At 38.5% G+C, this 18,953-nt stretch overlaps 1 protein-coding gene across 5 annotated transcripts in view; it reads left to right on the top strand.

Moving 5' to 3' along the window:
* The window catches only part of MAP3K13 (mitogen-activated protein kinase kinase kinase 13), a 171,803-nt gene that overhangs the window by 127,076 nt on the left and 25,774 nt on the right, over positions 1–18,953 (top strand). For all 5 annotated transcript variants that reach the window (XM_043594685.1, XM_043594683.1, XM_043594682.1 and 2 more), the window contains 5 exons: positions 6,434–6,617; positions 11,551–11,742; positions 14,679–14,837; positions 16,511–16,669; positions 17,118–17,226. In XM_043594685.1, coding sequence (XP_043450620.1) covers positions 6,434–6,617; positions 11,551–11,742; positions 14,679–14,837; positions 16,511–16,669; positions 17,118–17,226 — 803 coding nt within the window. The remainder of the gene's footprint in view (positions 1–6,433; positions 6,618–11,550; positions 11,743–14,678; positions 14,838–16,510; positions 16,670–17,117; positions 17,227–18,953) is intronic.

Here is an 18,953-nt window from a genome sequence, read left to right as displayed (position 1 = left end):
TCAAGCATTATGCATCTGAAGAGAACACATGGCCCTAGTGTTCTTTATAACTCCATTTATATTCCTTAAAAGAATTTTTTTCTTCCTGGTATCAAAAGTAATATATGTAGAAAGATTGGTAACTTACAGGTAAGTTTCCCCCAAAAAGTAAAACTATTTATCTGTGATCCCTAGTTTCCACTATTAATGTTTTTGGTATATATATTAGTCTTATTGTGTGTGTGTTTGTGTGCTTTAATAGATACAGAGTTAAACTAGTTACGCTTTTTCACTTCACATGGTGAACATTTCCCATATCATGAAACATACTTCCTCAGCATTTTTAATGCTTGCATTATATTAAATTGCGTGAATGTGCTAAGATTTATTTAAGCAATCCTCAATCGCTTGGCAGTTTGCTGTTTTTAGTGATCATAAGCTACACTGCAACGAACATCTGTTTACTATTTAATTTTCACACATATCTTTGATTATGTCTGTGATTATTTTTAACATGTCTTTGGTTTCCTTAGGATAAGTTCTTAGAAGAGGGAGTGGTTGGGTTAAGAGGGTTTGTGGCTTTTTAAGGCTTTTGATAGGTATCTTGGTAGCCTCACGTAAATGATTTGGTTAACAGTTCTCTCATCAAGACATTTTGGAAAGGACTGGAAATATAGATCAGAAATGAGACTGTTTTATTTATTTTATAACTGCATGCTGGACTCTGTGACTCTCTTAAAAACATGTTCATCTCTTTCAGTCGAGACTGTTGCTGGCTTTTCCACAACAGCCAGCTGACATCAGTCACCACTTTTCTCATTTTTTTCTTTTCTCATTTTCTCATATTTCTGAAATACCTTCTCTTAACCAATACCAGCCTCTCCTTCTATACCCCTTCTATACCCTCTCCTTCTATACCCCTTGGGATTTGTTGGCAAATCTATCGATCCCAGGTATGCTTTCCGGGATTTGTCAATCACAATATCCATTCCTGCTCCATGCAGTAATTCTTCGTCAGTCCCCAGGATGTGTCTGTCTGCCTGTCTCTCTCTGTCTTTCATACATCCTCCCATCCCATTCACCCTGCACATTCCACCTTTGTTTCCCCCGCTATGGTCTTAAGCCTTCAAGGAAGTTAAAAAGCTGTCCCTTGTCACACAAACTTTAGGGGTTTCTATGTTAAACAGTATTATTATTTTAAAACTTGGGAATAAAGATAAACACAAAGAAGAAAATAAAAATCACTTGTCATCCCACAACCCAGAGATAACCGCCCTCAATTTATTACTTCTTTAAAAGTTCCTTCTTCTCGGGGGGCCTGGGTGGCGCAGTCGGTTAAGAGTCCGACTTCAGCCAGGTCAGGATCTCGCGGTCCGTGAGTTTGAGCCCCGCATCAGGCTCTGGGCTGATGGCTCAGAGCCTGGAGCCTGTTTCCGATTCTGTGTCTCCCTCTCTCTGCCCCTCCCCCGTTCATGCTGTGTCTCTCTCTGTCCCAAAAATAAATAAACGTTGAAAAAAAAAATTAAAAAAAAAAAAAAGTTCCTTCTTCTCTACTTAGACATAAAACCTACTAATATCTGCTTATGTGATGAACTGCATTTGGTTTTTAGGGTCTTAACTTGTCCAGTCTAATAATTATTTTGGTGGTAATTTGGAGGTCTCGGGACCCAAATGTAGGTTCAGGCTCATAAAGAGGAGCAACGGATACATCTTATGTGTCTGTCAACAGGAGCTTTACAAACTTTTGAATTATCCTGTAAACTTGTATTTAATTGTCTTCCAATTGATTATGTGACTTTCAGAAAGGCTTATTTCAAGAGTAAATAAGAAACCGGCCTGGTCAGCTTAAGCTTACAAGGCAGCTTATAGCTGCCTAACTCCTCAGCAGATGACAGGATACCCCACTGCAGGCTGGTGTTACTGGGGGCCGTGAAAGAGATTCACTAGCCAGAAACTAGGTGTAGTTTTTTTCCTTGTCAGCTCTGGGATCAGGGAGCTAATCTTTAATCCTGGATTACAGTCAACCAGAGGATAGCCCACAGAACAGATGTGTCTCTGCATTTGGTATACTTACAAGGAAATTTCACTTGATTTTTCAAAAATTTTAATGACATCTTCATCTCCCATTTAGTATTTGGTAGTGAAGTCCAAGTAAGGTAGCATGTGTAATTGAAATCTTTTACTGCCAAATAGTTCCCAGTCTTATAGCAAGTATTGTCATAGTCAAGTCTGAATACAAACTAAGGAGAATTTATGCCTTAAAGCGGGGGGGGGGGGGGGGGCATGTGGATATTGGAATTAAAATAGTAGTCATAGTGATGAATCATAAGATAAAAGCTGGGGAAGAGTACCAATGAACAGATATAAAAGCAGTAGAAAGTCTGGGACTAATCCTGAACCGAACACAGCCAGGTGGGTCGCTCATCAGCTGTCGGGAGCCTCCAATTTTGCACATCCTCATTATTAACATTCTTTTTTCTATCATTTTCCTATTCATTGGCTGCCAGCTAGATATTGACAGGGACATTGGGATGGGACAAGAGGACTAAACCACATCAATCACTTTTACTTCTGATACTTATGTCCAGTAAAAAGACTGATGGGAAGGTGGTTGAAGTATATGAAGGTTCCTGAATTTCCAGTGTGGTCCCCTCTATTTTTCCATGGATAATTGAGAATTGGCTAAACATAGCTGAATAACACAGGCATGAGCTATTGTTAGCAGAGGAAAATTTTATCCTTTAGTATTGAATCATCAACCTTTTTGGTATTTGAGTGTCGAATGTATTTATCATTTGTATTTTAATTTATTTCTCATTTTATAAAAATAATAAATAATAGGAATTATTTATTTAAAAATATACTAGGGGTGCCTGTGTGGCTCAGTCGGTGAAGCGTCCAACTTCAGCTCAGGTCATGATTTTGCAGTTTGTGGGTTCAAGCCCTGCATCAGGCTCTGTGTTGACAGCTCGGAGCCTGGCGCCTGCCTCAGATTCTTTTTCTCCCTCTCTCTCTGCCCCTCCCCAACTCATGCTCTGTCTCTCTCTCTCTCAAGAATAAAAACATTAAAAAAATTTTTTTAATAAAAAAAATAAGAATATAATAAATCATAGGGGTGCCTAGCTGGTTCAGTCGGTAGAGCATGCAACTCTTCATCTAGGGGTCATGAGTTTGAGCCCCACGCTGGGCATAGAGATTGCTTAAAAATATATATACACTAAAAATATAATAAATTATAATGTAAACAGTATAAAATGATATGAAAAGAAAGAATTATTTAACAAACTGGTTTGGAATCATTAAATAACAATATGAAAGAAATGAACTTGCCTTGGTCCTCACTCCATACACCAAAATAAACTCCAGATGGATGTAAAGGTTAAACTTAAAATAAAATCAACTATAGATCACTCTTAGAAGATTGATTGGGCAGTAGAAGAAATTTCAAAGGAAATGGCATGCATCTATGAAAATATTTCATTCAAAAAATGGTAAAATACAAAGAAAAAGTCTTTTTAAAAATATTCTTTTCATATGTATCGAAGAAATAGAAAACTCCTTCCAGTTTAGAGAACTATAAGACCCCAACAGATAAATGCACAACAGATAAAAATGACCATTCATGCACAGCAGATGTGAGTGTTAAACAGATGTGGAGAAAATATTCTATATGAATTGGCAATCAAAGTAGTGCGAACTTATAAAACACTACTTTACACCTAAATAAATTAGAACCAAAAAGACTATTGACAATATTCATTGCTAACAAAGTTAAAGTAAAAGGGACACACTCATACGTTAATACTGTCAGCAAAAACTAGCGAAATCCTGGGGCGCCTGGGTGGCTCAGTCGGTTGAGCGACCGACTTCAGCTCAGGTCACGATCTCACGGTTGGTGAGTTCGAGCCCCGCGTCGGGCTCTGGACTGATGGCTCAGAGCCTGGAGCCTGCTTCCGATTCTGTGTCTCCCTCTCTCTCTGCCCCTCGCCCGTTCATGCTCTGTCTCTCTCTGTCTCAAAAATAAATAAACATTAAAAAAAAAAAAAAAAACTAGCGAAATCCTGTTGAATGGCAGTTTTGAATGGTACACGAAGAGCCAGGAAACTATACTCTTTAACCTAAGGACTGATTTTGAGGAAATAATATAAAGAAAGAAAAAAGTATCCAATTTAAATCAGCAAACAAAAAGATGGAAAAAGAAAAGGTAAAAGGGTACAGTAAGCAACTATTAAAGCCTATAATAAAACGTGTAAATACATGGGAAATAATACATCAAAAAAGTAGAAAAGGTTATATGTCACATACAACTTTTACATAGCTATATCCATACAAGCAAAGACCAGAAGGTTAGATGAAAACTGAATACAGAATGGGATTGCAGATAAAATACTTTCTTTTGTTGTTTTTTCTAATATTTTCTAGTGTTTCTAGCATTTAACAGTAAATAAAAATTGAGTAAATAGGGGGGAAAACACCCAAAGGTATCTAATTTTAGTAGTTATTATATTAAAAATTAGGATAACTTGGGCATTTATGAAGTGTCTCAGAAAAATATTGCCCCATATGTTCTTGTCCCAGAATCCAGTAAGAGTACTTTACTGAGCCCCTGAATGGCCAAAATGACACTGTGTTTAGTTCTTCACTGGACCCCTAACCACTAAACCCCTCTGACAGTATGCCATCGATATCCGGGTCCTGTGTGTGCTGCACAGATAAGCCCTTGGGGATAGAAGTGAGACCGTGTGAGACACTTAACTCCTGTCAGTCCCTCGAAGCCAGCAAGATACTCGAAGCAGTCAAGGCTTTAAGTTACTCTTTCCCTTCACATCTTACTTGGTATCATTTGTTTGTGTGGTGACTTCATAATTGTGAGCTATCTCTGTTTTAGAGAAATTTGTTTTTAGATAACATCCATCTAACTTCAATAGAGCAGAAACCTTTAATCTGCTCATAGCAGAAAAATGGGTTAAATACCTATGCTATCAACCACCCTCCCTTTTATTTGTTGAGCTCTATGTAATCATATATGGAAGGTCATGTTTTGACCGCTGTAATGAGAAGCCACATCTTATTAAGAATTTACAGAATTTCTTTTCTCTTAAGGTTGAGAAAGTTAGAGAAGAAGGAAATATATTTCCCTTCTAGGTACCGATGACTTCTTTCTGCTGCTTCATCACCATAGTAGATGTGAGTTGATTTGCTTTCAAGACCAGAATATCTTCAAAGCTGACTCAACACTACCTCGTTCAGTGTTCTGCCAACAGTGACCTTTTAGTGATTGGTGATCTAATGAAAATCTCCCATAACCTTTGACATTGTCATCATCCTCTCCTCACTCCATGGGACTTCGGGTACTTTGATGTTTATTTCTTAGCAGTGTAGTGACAATGCACTGATAAAAAGTGGGGCAAGGAGAAGCATCAATGGATCATATTCTTCTTTTTAAGTTCCATGAGATTAAAGGACATATTGATTGAATTTTTGAAGTGCCTTATTTAAAATAGCATTTTATTCACTATAAAAGTATTACAGGCTCGTGGTAAAAAAAAAAAAAACTAATACAGAAAAGGATAAAGAACATAATATGAATCATCAATAATGTTGCCACTTAGAAATGACCCCTGTTACTTTTTTGGTGCAAAAAAATCGAAATCTAAGAAAGAGAGAAGCTTGAAAATAGTGCATCTATATGAGTAAATCTATCATGGCTAATGACCCTCTTAGTTACTTAATGAGAGGCAATGTGGTACAGTGGAAAAAGCACTGTCCCTGGAATCAGCCAATTTTTGAGTTCTGGGCCAAGTTCTGCCACTTACCAGCTCTATGACCTTGGGTAAGTTCTTAATCTCCTTGTCTCTGTTTTCTCATCTACAAATAACCATAATAAGGCCAGATTTATAAGATTGTTGAAAGAATAGGCACATGAGATGTAAAGCTCTATACTACACTAGTACTCAATAAAAGGTAAATATTAATATAAATATTATGCATAATTAGGTCCTTGAGAGAGTATCATTGAAAATTCATTCAACAAGGATTAATTGAACATCTGCACTCGAAATTCAAAGAGGAATAAAACAACACTTACCACGGGTGATGGAGTAGGGATAGTGGTATAGAGACAAATAAGTGGATCGAACATGGAAGCTTGAAGTGAGGTGGGGCCATGGGAATATCAAAATATGTTTCATTTGGAGGAGAGTCTATTGGAGATCGCTGATCTGCATGATTCCATTGGTTAAAAACTGATACAAACTAATATGTGAGAACATCTGATCGGTAGTACCAAGACCTGTAGAAAGGTTATATCTTTTGGTGAGTTATCAGGTAGGAGTCAAAGTGTAGAGATCACTTTGGGTGATGCTGAAGTTGGTACCTCCGGAGCGGCCTTGTAGAATGGTCCCTGAGCAAATTCTGAGATCCCTCTAAGTTTGTTTCTCGCTTGTGTGCCTAGATACTTGGGAAGTGCCATTTGAGGAGATCTCAGAGCTGCAGTGGCTGGGTAGTGGAGCCCAAGGAGCTGTCTTCTTGGGCAAGTTCCGAGCGGAGGAGGTGGCCATCAAGAAAGTGAGAGAACAGAATGAGACGGATATCAAGCATTTGAGGAAGTTGAAGCACCCTAACATCATCGCTTTCAAGTAGGTCAAGGCTTTTTTTTAAAAAGAAATAGAGAGATTTTCTTTGCCCCAGTATCTGCATATGAGTTCCTGCTTGGAAAGACATATTAAGAATACTCTGTAGACTTAATACTGTGCTAGGTGTTTGGGAGGATACCAAAGAACGATTCAATGAAAGTCATGGGTTTAAGGATCTTACAATCTAGCAGCTCTTTTTGCCAGAGTACACCCTTCTCAGAAAGGATGTACATGGGACGGAGAGAGAGAAGGTGGATTTTTGCGAAGCAGTCAGATCTGATGAATCAACCCCATTTATTAGTGGGATGACAGAAGTCACTTCAAGATAACCTGTACATCTTAAAATTCACTTAAGAAAACAAAGTTAATGTCTGAAGTGATCACAGAACAATTAGTCCCTGTGCAACAGACAGGTATTTTTTATTAGTTTCTATTAGCCTCCCTTATTAAATATTAACTTGTAATAACAGCCACCTTCGGAGTATTTCTCCTTGCCTCAAGTTTTGCTAGATCCCTTTTCAAGCATAGTAAGTTGTATGCTATGCTCATTCCAGAAAGTAGTCATTTCCAAGAGTGTATGAATATATCTTTCTAGTTCAGACTGTTATTTTCATAATATTAGCAGGAACCACTAGTAAAAAGGGGAGGCACAAAGGTAAATTTGCTGAATCCCCCAAATTTAGCAGTACTGAGCTCTAAATATGTGTAATCTCTTCTGCCAGTACCTTTCTCTTGAGTTCCCTGTCTTCCCAGCCTCCAAATTCTGCCCTAGCCTTCAACAAATGAATGGTGAGTGACTTTACAGGAGGGAAGATGAAGAATAGGAAAGCTAGCCTTTAGGTAGAAGGAAAGTTTAGAAACTAGAGCTTCTTGGCATATTTTATATATACCAAGTGTGTGTGTGTGTGTGTATAAAATATATATGTATGTATACATATGTATATATATATATATATATATATATATATATATATATATATATGTATTTCAATCCTGGAAAATAGTATGACTGATGAGGCTACAGCTAAAAGTGGAATAATATACAAATTCCCCTTCCCTAAACTAGGAGGAACTTCTCCCAGCCCCCAAGAGGGATCCTTTCTTGATAAAACTTTCATTATAAAGGTAAACAGGTCATGTGATGATATTTCAATGGAATCACCCCCCTCAACTAAGGAATAGAAATCTTGGGTACCAGTTTTGTAGAATGCGTTTAAGTGAGTACTGATGTTGAGTTTTGATTCCCAAACAAGACCCCTTTATGGAAAGGGAAAGAGGTGTGAAAAGAAGAGAAGCATTCAGCTGGGATACTAACTGAAATGCTTGGATTTATTTCCTTGTAGAAGGCACATCAATTCAGTGGACATGGGAGAGAGCTTCAGTTGTTGTAATGATTCCATCTTTTGTTGTCCTATTAGGGCAGGAGCATATGAGATGAAAATGAAATACGATACAGACGAATTATAATCTTTCTAAAGATGATAAATTTCAAAAGACAATTGAAGGATTATTTGTAGACAGACTGTCAGAGACTCACTTCTTTCCTTCATTTTCCTTCCCTGAGAAAATCATCACTTCTAGTATGCTACATTCTAAGTGGAAGGAAGGGCCTTTCATTTAACTTCCATTTAACTAAACTTTTAAGCTTAGATTACTAGGATACTGAGTTTGAGACGCAGAATATTCTATAGATTAGCATGGCTTTTTGGCCTCCTGAAGTGAGCTGGGCTGTAGGTCCCAGGTATGAAGGCTTTCTAGCAAGATGTCCTGAGTAACTAAAGGTAGAAATGTGTCCTAAGAGTATTGGGTGTGAGAAGCTTTATTTTTCCTTCCTTTCTTTTGCTTTTTCCTTTTTCCTCACAACCTTTTCCCCACCTCACTCCTCTGACCCTCCTACCTACATTTGCAGTTTTCAGCATTTTGGGCAAGTATTGCCATGCCGGTACCCCATTATATAGGCCAAAGATGCTTGAATAGTCTTTACCTCTACATGGAAAACAATAGTGAGACTGTGTCCCTGGCCCATTACACCACACTCTTGAGGCATTGTGCAGTGTTATGTTCGCAGCCATCTGTGCCATGTGTTGCTTGGCCAATGAATCATTCAGGACCGTCTGGAAGATATGAAGCCATGATTAGATTTCAGTATGTCTCTCTGGATACTGATTGCTGTGCCTACAGCTTCCTTTGAAGTTAAGAACTGTATACAGAAGGGGAAGTGAAGGAGAAGACTTATGTATTTTTCCCCCAGTTTTTTGAAAGCAATCTTTGAAAAAACCCAACCTGACTGTTCCTAATGGCATCGGGTGCCAAAGGGAAGAAAAGGTAGCAATTAGAAGTGATTATAGAGCTGCTATTTATAGCTACTAAGAAGCCTTGTCATAGTACAGGGTTGATGGAATGATTGCTTCTCATTCATTAGTCAAGAAACATGAAAAGTACATAACATATCACTGTTACCCTTTCTGTCTGTTTGTGTGACAGGTTGAAACATACTTGAATAGGCTGCCGAGTGGCTTCAGACAAATATTTATTTTGATATCCTTGAGCACGTTACATTGTTCCTGCCTATTCATTGTTTTTCTGTAATGAAAATTAAATTGCCTTCTTATGGTTGTGGTATATTTGTACTCCACTGAGGTCTCCTAAAAAGTAACAGGAACTTGAAAAAAATTTTCATTAGAAATGAGGATGGAAATTCTGGGTAGCTTAGAAAATGATAAGAGAGTAATAGATACAGCTTTGTGGCATTTGACAGGCATATGAAGGCAGGGGAAATGAAGAGTAATTACTCTTCTTCATGACCTGCCTTTGTTATAAGACTTTCACATGATCACAAGCCATGGCCTCTAAATCTTCTCATCATCATATCATTGCATACGATAATTTTTCTTCTCTTTTTTTCATCTTCAGAACAAAAGTGTGACGTAGGGCTGATATGACTATTACCACTTTTCTAAGGGAGCATTAATATAGGAATCCCCAATATGCTTATGTATACAGAAGTTAAAAAGCAAAAAAGGGAGGCAGTGTAACACGGTGAGTGGAAAGAGCATGGGCTTTGAAGTTAGACTGGATTTGAATCCCAGCCCTGTCACAGGTCTATGATCTAGGGCAAGTCACTTTCCCTCTCTGAGCCTTACCTGTAAAAATGGAAGAGGTCATATTTATTGTGCAATGGTTTGGGGCAGATTAAATAAGACAAATAAACATGGAAATATTCTGGACAAATAAAAGATGTTCTTCCATGTTAGTTCCTTTCTTCCTACCCCTTGCATCTGCACATGTCTCTGTGAAGGATTTTATCAGCAGAGAAAGTTAAGTTGAAGCTAAGAAATATTTGCAAAAATGGGGCACCTGGGTGGCTCAGTCAGTTAAACTTCCAGTTCTTGGTTTGGGCTCAGGTCATGATCTCATGGTTTGTGAGATTAAGCCCCGCATTGGGCTCTGTGCTGACAGTGCAGAGCCTGCTTGGGATTCTCTATGTCCCTCTCTCTCTGCCCCTTCCCCACTGTGCTGTCTCTGTCTCCCTCAAAATAAATAAATAAACTTAAAAACATATATTTGCAGGAACAAAGAAAGAAAGAAAGAAAGAAAGAAAGAAAGAAAGAGAAAGAAAGAAAGAAACAAAGAAAGAAACAAAGAAAGAAAGAAAAAGAAAAAAATATTTGCAAAGTTAGGTGCCTGGGTGGCTCCATCAGTTAAGCATCTGACTCTCGATTTCAGCTCAGGTCATGATCTTACAGTTGTTAGATCAAGCCCAGGTTGGGCTCCATGCTGGGCGTCGAGCCTACTTGAGATTCTCTCTTTCTCCATCTGCCTCTCCCCTACCCCACTTGCTCTCGCTCTCTCTCTCTCTCAAAAAATAAAAAATTTGCAAAGGACTTGCTGTGAACTTCTAGGCCTCATGGTAGAAAGAAAAGAATCCAAGACCTTCCCTTCAAGGAGCCTATAGTCTGTATGGGGAGAGGAAAATTGCATATAAAAAACTAATGGCTCCTGTGTAGCATAGGAATTTATAGAAGAGAAAGATCTTCTTGGACTGGAATAATCAGAAAAGGCTTTGTGGAAGATGTAGGAATTGATGGAAGCACAGACCACATAGATATGTGATACATTGTATAGTATTGTTTTTATTCTAGGGGCACCTGGGTGGCTCAGTCAGTTAAAGGTCCAACTCTTGACTTTGGCTCAGATTATGATCTCATGGTTTGTGGGATCTAGCCCCACATCGGGCTCTACGCAGACAGCACAGAGTCTGTTTGGGATTCTCTCTCTCCCTCTCTCACTGTGTATCCCCTCTTGCTCTCGCTCTCTCTCTCTCTCTCTCTCTCTCAAATATAAATAAATAAACATTAAAAAATATTTTTAAATATTTTTAAAACAGAAATGTTTTTCAAAGACTATATAATACAGAAAATTAACTCTTTTTGGGGTCCTCAGTCTAGTTATCTTAAATTTGGCAAATTCAAAATTCAATTATTAATAGTAAAAATAGCAATGTTTTATTTGAATTCTCCCTATACACTATATATAAAACCCTCTATTTAATTTTAACAGGAAGATATTTAAATTATTCTTAAAGATCTAAAACAACATAATCCTTGGCCTACATATATCTCAGGAAAGGTGCTCTTTTTGTTCCAGAACGGAATGGACCCACAGAAAAGCACCAGATACAGCACAAAACAGAGATAATCTGGAGTGAATCAAATTAATGAAAATTGTCTATGCGCATAACAGGGAAGCCTGTAGACCAGAGGGGTTTTAATGGTAATTGATGAATCGGGAAAGATTATACCTTTTAAAAATAATATGGGTAAAGAACTGGGTCTTAATTAGTACATTTATTAAATATTCTTAAAATATAAATATGGATATATGTATGTTTGTATGTATGTGTGTATTTATAAACGTGCTTGTGTTTTCTTGAAAGGGGTGTTTGTACTCAGGCCCCATGTTACTGCATCATCATGGAATACTGTGCCCACGGACAACTCTATGAGGTTTTGCGAGCTGGCAGGAAGATCACACCCCGATTGCTAGTGGACTGGTCTACAGGAATTGCAAGTGGAATGAATTATTTGCACCTCCATAAAATTATTCACCGTGATCTCAAATCACCTAAGTGAGTTTTTCAGCCATTTTGTTGTATTGCTTTAAAATAAGGAATTTTATCGAGCATAGTTGAAGTTTTCAGACATCATACTTTTAGTTCAGTTTAAATCAGCATGGAGGGTACCCTATTTGCATATTTTCTGGATTATTGTTGACCAGTTGACCTACCTAAATGGCAGATAGCTCTAGGCACCTGACACTAGTTTTCTCCTTTGGGTTGCATTTTGATTGTGCAACTGTGAAACAAGATTCTTTATTAACTGAAGTATTCACTTTCCATTATCTCAGATAATTAATGCCAAATGTTCCCATCTAATGGCTTGCTTTGTCGTTTTCCTAGTGTTTTCCCCAAAGACCCAAGTTTTAGAAACCAAGTTTCAAAGATGTATACAACGGGATAAAAATGGATAAATAAGAGACTGAGGCAAAGAGAAAATAAGAGCATTAGAACTAAAGCTAAAGATTTGGCTTTGACCTTCGTAGAATCTAAGCAAAGAAGGAAATACATAGCTTCAAGGTTCATGGTGTCCATAAGATAATATAAACTGGCTATTTAAGAGAAACAGGTTGTTTCTAGTAATTTCTGTTCTTTGGCCATCACTAACCACTTTAAGAGGAGTGTTAATTCAGTTCCTGCAAACTGCATGAAAGGAAGAAAGGAACTGATAAAATGATAGATTTCATTGTAGCTCCTATATTTAAACATTATTTTTATTATTTCTCATCACATTTTTGGTTTAGAGAAGCAGAGAGGAATTAATCTCTTTTCAAAATTAGCACTTTCATAGTCTACAGTATTTTTTTCAATATCTATAATCACATGTGCTTTGATCTTAGCAAAAATTGTGTGGGGCAGCTGCAACAAGTATAATTATTCTTATATTAGAAAAGCCTGAAGTCATGGAGCTAGGACTTGAACCCAGAACTTTTAGACCAAAAAGTCTAAATTCTACCTCATCATGTGAAAGTGAAGGATTCAGTGAATCCTCTTGATGGAAGACACCAATCAATCCTCGATTATAAACTTCAAAGCAGCTCTAATTTGTCACCATGATTCTCATTAGTGCTTATCATAGTCACTAGCTCCCTGAACAACCTTCTCCTGCTTTACTTGCAAATGAACTCTATTTCATTGCATATGTTCACATTCTTACACAACCTGTTGCTTTTGTCATCCACTACATACACATAAGGGACACAAAATATTGCCCAAGGCCTCTTTGAATGGTCTCCTTAACCACCTTGTTCTCCTGGAGAATTCACTTTAGAGGAAGAGGTCGGGAAATTTTAGAATATATAAGGTCACATGCTACTTTCTTTAACTCCTCTCATTTAGAGATTAGAGTAGTAAGTCACCCAATGAGCCTTTCCCTCCATTATCAGTATTCCCCTGAACTTCCAGCAGCCTTGGCCTCTTTGCGTTCCCGGCTAACTTTGAGAAGACAAAGATCAGTCTGGCTTGTAGTAAAGAGAGATTCCATGACCTGCATTAAATCTTAGGCTGTGTGACCCCAGCTTTGTCTCAGAGAAGACCTGACAAAAGTTCCAACCTCATGTGCTCTTTAGTCTGTCCCCATGTCCATTCCCTCTTATCATGCCAAGAAATCCCATAGTGAGCAGCACAAAAGAGACAGAAGAGGAAGCTTCTAGTATTTTTCTTTCTAGGGGCTTATTGCCTTTTCTGACTTCCATGGTATATGATTCCATCAGTTCAGCAGTTATGCCAGATACCCCATAATATTTAAATCCTTATGCATTTTCACCAAGACTAACACCATTAAATCAAAGTGTGCAAATTATGTAAATTTTACATATCAGGTGCAAAATCAGGGGTAGGATGTGGATGAAGGTATTCTAAAGCAGTTGTAAATCTGGTAAATAGAAAGCCATGTGACACTGATGGAGAGGGGGGCCAATGTGACGTCCCTGGTTCAGACAAGGGAGGAGATAGAGAAGTTTCCTGTTTTCTAGCCACCTCAATTCTGATACTCTGAATATCAAGCCTTCTTATTATTAAAAATAGGTCTCTATATCATTAAGCCTCTGAAACCCTAACTCATGAATATTCTAAAGTTCTAAACAGGTTATTTCAAGTGAATTCAGTCTGGTGTGTAAGGATATTACTATTTTGGATTCGACTGGTACCAGATTGTATTCATCTTTAAGGCTAAAAGAGCAATTTTCCCCAGGTAACATTTCAGATAAATACTGCGAAAAGGAGAACACGACTTGTGTGGAATCTGCTTAAGCCTAAATGTGTCCCAGCTTTTCCTTATTAGCTTTTAGTGTCATGGTTCCATGCATGATTTTAGTTGGCCGTTATTTAAACAATGTTTCAAAAGAAGTGTTTTTCTTAGTGATTTGTCTGAGACTGGCAAGGATGGAAACTGATATTTATAGAGGAGGGGTGTTTTATATATCTAATCTCATTTAATTCAAATGAAAATTCCATGAAGGCCATTATTATAGGCCCATAGTTCCGTATCCAAAACTCTTAGAGTCAGAGGATATCAGATAGCATTACCTCACACCCCCAGCAAAGTCTAGGACAACACTCTCTAATGAGCCACAGATAAATAAAATGAGTTTGCTTGATATAGATGAGAAAATATTTATATACTATTTTCAGAGTTTTCTGCATGTTTGAATTCTGGAGAACATACTGTGACCCAAACTGTCCCCATCTTACAAATGAGAAACCCGGCTTCGGAGAATTAGGTAGCAGAGGTCACACAGCCAGTAAGTGGTGGAGGCAGGCTCAAACCAGGTAGAAAAAGCCCACTATGCTGTGCTGCCTCACATGTTTGAGTGATGCTGATGCCCCAGTAATATTGGAACTCACAAGCTGAATTCCACAAGTAGGAGGCAGCAAACTAAGTTGCCAATTACAGTCATGGTGTTTATTGGTACTAATGATCTGGATGTTCTCTCTATTTCTTTTTAAAGTGTTTTGGTGACTCACACAGATGCAGTAAAAATTTCAGATTTTGGTACATCTAAGGAACTCAGTGACAAAAGTACCAAGATGTCCTTTGCCGGCACAGTCGCGTGGATGGCACCAGAGGTGATACGCAATGAACCTGTCTCTGAAAAAGTCGATATATGGTGAGTGGTGCCATCTGTCCCAACTAGAAAGCCTCTCCCACTTCACCCTATTAGACCTTTCCTCCTTCAACTCTTCTGCTTTCCCAAAATATTCTTTAGTGTCCCTCACTCCTGGCTGATTTCAGTCTCCTCTTATCTGAGGTACTAACCAGTGTAATGATGAATGTGTTAAGAAGGATTGAGAGGTAATAGGGTGAATATGTATTTAGTAAATCATCAGTTTTGGAGACTTTCACAGAATGTGCTGAACTCTCTGGAAAATCGAAAATTTACTTCAAATAAGCATTTAGTATCAAAGTCTTTCTGAAATATATTATATAATTCTCAACTTCTTAAATAAAATACATTAAACAAAGTTTACTTAGTCTTGGTGACTCAGACCATCACTGTATATATCAGTGATGTACTTTGCTATAATACAGTTTATGTGCTTTAGAGCTATCTGAAGTATATAATAGGACTATTTGCCCTTTTAAGAAACAGTCCCTATGAGCTATGCTATTTTTTTTTTTGGCCTTTTAAAAATCTTTATCAGTTTTTCCTTTGAGATTATGAATCTTTACTATTAATAGTATATTTCCCCATAGTTACTTTTCTTCCATTCTTAAAATTGGCTACTAATAACTTTTAGCCTTAAAAACAAAATAATAGCATATATTAAAATTACATGTAACACCAGAATAAGATAAAGTAGAAATGTGGGATCATTTGTAATTTGGGTAATTATTACCAACGCATACTCCTTAGGGATTATACCAATTACGTTCCCAACAGAAATGTATAAGTATTTTCTCAGTCTCACCGCCAAAATGTGTTAAATTTTTGGATTTTTGCCAACCGTCTAGGTAACAAATGGTATCTTGGGTGTGGCTTTAATGCACATTCCTCTCATAAGTTAGGTTGTTCGTTTTTTCATATGTTCACAAACCATTTGTAATTCCTTATTTGTGAACTATTCTGATCCCTTGCTAAACTTTCTGATCTTTATTCTTATCAATTTATAGGGGTATTTTGTATACTAAGGAGATTAGCCTTTTGTGCATAGGAATTACAGATACTTTTCACCTTTGCTATTTTGTTTATGGTGGAGTTCTTTCTCCATGCTAGATTTTTTTGAAAATGCTCTCCCCTTATGGCTTCTGGATTTCATAACTGGAAAGCCTTCACCACTGTAAGATTAGTAAAAAGAAAAAAATTTTTCATGTGTTCTTTCAGGATGTTTATGGCTTCATTTTTTCTTTTCACATTTGAATTTTTGATTCTTTGGGAATTTATCTTGATGTAAGATGAACTATAGATTTTTCCCCCAATTGTCCCAACGGCATATATTGTATAGTCTGTTTTCCCTCATTGGTTTGGGATGTCGCTTCTATCACATACTCAATCCCATAGGTATTTGGCCTATTTATGGATCTTTATTACATTCACGGAGTCCGGCTGTCTATTCACGTGCCAGAGTTAATTATGAAAACCTTATAATATGTCTTAATATCTAGCAGCGTTGGTTACCCCTTACTGAGTTTGTTTTTCAGAGTTTTTCTGTTTCTGTTCTTCTTATGGCAGTATTAGAATTTTGAAACTGGGTATACTTTTGATTAAAAATGAATAGAGAACAAAAATACAAACCAGTCTTTCTGCCGTGTCTTTGGTACCTGTTCCTGGTACTACTGTAGGTCTTTTGGAGTGGTGCTTTGGGAGCTGCTGACGGGAGAGATCCCTTACAAAGATGTGGACTCTTCAGCCATCATTTGGGGTGTTGGAAGCAATAGCCTACACCTTCCAGTTCCTTCCACTTGCCCTGATGGATTCAAAATCCTTATGAAACAGACATGGTAAGAAATATATTTCTCCCAATATTCTCTTTTACCTTCTTCCTCAAAACCACATTTAAAACTTCTCTAAAACTTCATGGAGGTCTCTAATATGGATTTGGAGCAAATCAACTGGTTAAAGACTGGTGGACTTGGAGTTATTTATAAATAATGAATTTGTTATATCCTGCTACAATAGGCCTTAATAAATGATAGCTATGGTAACTATTATTACTTTACTTGTCCTAAGGGACTATTATTACCAAACAGGTCACTGATCCTACAGATTTCCATTTTATTATTATAGGTTTCTCATAATTACATTTTCCTTTTGCTCCTCAGTGCGTGAACACTGCCTGAGAAATAGCCAGGTGTGGAGCCAAAAATGTTTTTTATAAAGCAGAATAAAATCTTTATCCTCCTGGACCGAACTGTCGCAGTGCACAAGCTGTCTTTTTTTAACTTGTAGGCAGAGTAAACCTCGCAACCGGCCTTCTTTCCGGCAGACGCTCATGCATTTAGACATCGCTTCTGCTGATGTTCTTGCCACCCCACAAGAAACCTACTTCAAGTCTCAGGTGAGTCTGGAAACTCTCTTCCAGTGTACTGAACACACAGGGAGGTCTCGATGAGAAAGAGTAACTCAGAACCATTCCGATTCTTCTAACAATGATACAGCCCTAGTCATTGTGAAGCAGTAATTATGATCCCTCACACAGAGGAAATTTTGGAGCTTTTTAAACACTTAGATATATCATTATCTCATTTGAAAGGAACATGTATTGAAATGTCATCCTCATAGTGGTGAAACTGTTGAAGAGTAAAGAGGAATATATTTGAATAAGAATTACTGCTGACCAGGGGCGCCTGGGTGGCTCAGTCCGTTGAGCGTCCGACTTCGGCTCACGTCATGATCTCGCGGTCCGTGGGTTCAAGCCCCGCATCGGGCTCTGTGCTGGCAGCTCAGAGCCTGGAGCCTGCTTTGGATTCTGTGTCTCCCTCTCTCTCTGCCCCTCCCTCACTCTTTCTGCCTCTCTCTCTCTCTCTCTCTCTGTCAAAAATAAATATTAAAAAAAAAAAATTAAAAAAAAAAATTACTGCTGACCTTCATGAAAAGATTGCTTCCCTTGAAGGGGAAAAGCTAAAGTACAGAGGAGGGAAGTGAAATACCAGAGAGAGAGAGCCCATGATAGAATCAGGCCCAGAGAGAACCTTTCCTCTACCTTTATGTGTCACCCACGAGCACCAGATAAAATGTAAATTTTTTTAATGTTTATTTATTTTTGAGACAGAGGAAGACAGAGCGCAAGTGGGGGAGGGGCAGAGAGAGAGGAAGACACAGAATCTGAAACAGGCTCCAGGCTCCGAGCTGTCAGCACAGAGCCCGATGCGGGGCTCAAACCCACAAACTGTGAGATCATGACCTGAGCCAGTCAGACACTCAACTGACTGAGCCACCCAGGTGCCCCAGATAAAATGTAATTTAATGTATCTGTTAGCCTTTACTGTCTTACAGACCATTCCAGACTTATGGCTTAAAACAATAAGCTTTAGGGGCGCCTGGGTGGCGCAGTCGGTTAAGCGTCCGACTTCAGCCAGGTCACGATCTCGCGGTCCGTGAGTTCGAGCCCCGCGTCGGGCTCTGGGCTGATGGCTCAGAGCCTGGAGCCTGTTTCCGATTCTGTGTCTCCCTCTCTCTCTGCCCCTCCCCCGTTCATGCTCTGTCTCTCTTCTGTCCCAAAAATAAATAAACGTTGAAAAAAAAATTAAAAAAAAACAAAAACAATAAGCTTTAGTTTAGCTTATGGTTCTGTGGGTCGGCAGTTTGGGTGGGCGGTTCTCCTGCCGGCTTCCACTGGGCTCACTCACATATCTGTAGTCCATTGCTGGGTCCCCTGGGAGGCTGGCAGGTTCTCGGCAGCTTCATTCACAAGTGTGGTGATTGGCTGGCTGTCACCAAGAGCACCTCGGTTCTCTTCCATGTGGCCTCTTGTCCCTCGGAAGCCTAGCTTGGGCTTGTTCACAAGCTGTTATCAGGGTCACAAATTCGGTAAGACAGCAAGACCCAGGGCACAAGGGATTTTCAAGCCTAGGTGTGCACCATGCGTGCTAATGTCTCTTTGGTCAAAGCAAGTCACAGGCCAACCCCAGGATGAGAAGCAGACTTCACCTCTTGGCGAGCGAATCTGCCCCAGCACTCTGTGAGGGCATGGGTGCAGAGGGGGAACAATTTGTGACTGTTGAATAAAAATGCTGTAACGTCATAAGGATTTCATCTCTGCGCTCACTTGCAGTATCACTTAAA

Source organism: Prionailurus bengalensis, chromosome C2 (genome assembly GCF_016509475.1).
Source record: "Prionailurus bengalensis isolate Pbe53 chromosome C2, Fcat_Pben_1.1_paternal_pri, whole genome shotgun sequence".
Taxonomy (NCBI): Eukaryota; Metazoa; Chordata; class Mammalia; order Carnivora; family Felidae; genus Prionailurus; species Prionailurus bengalensis.
This window is presented reverse-complemented; position numbering and strand designations above follow the sequence as displayed.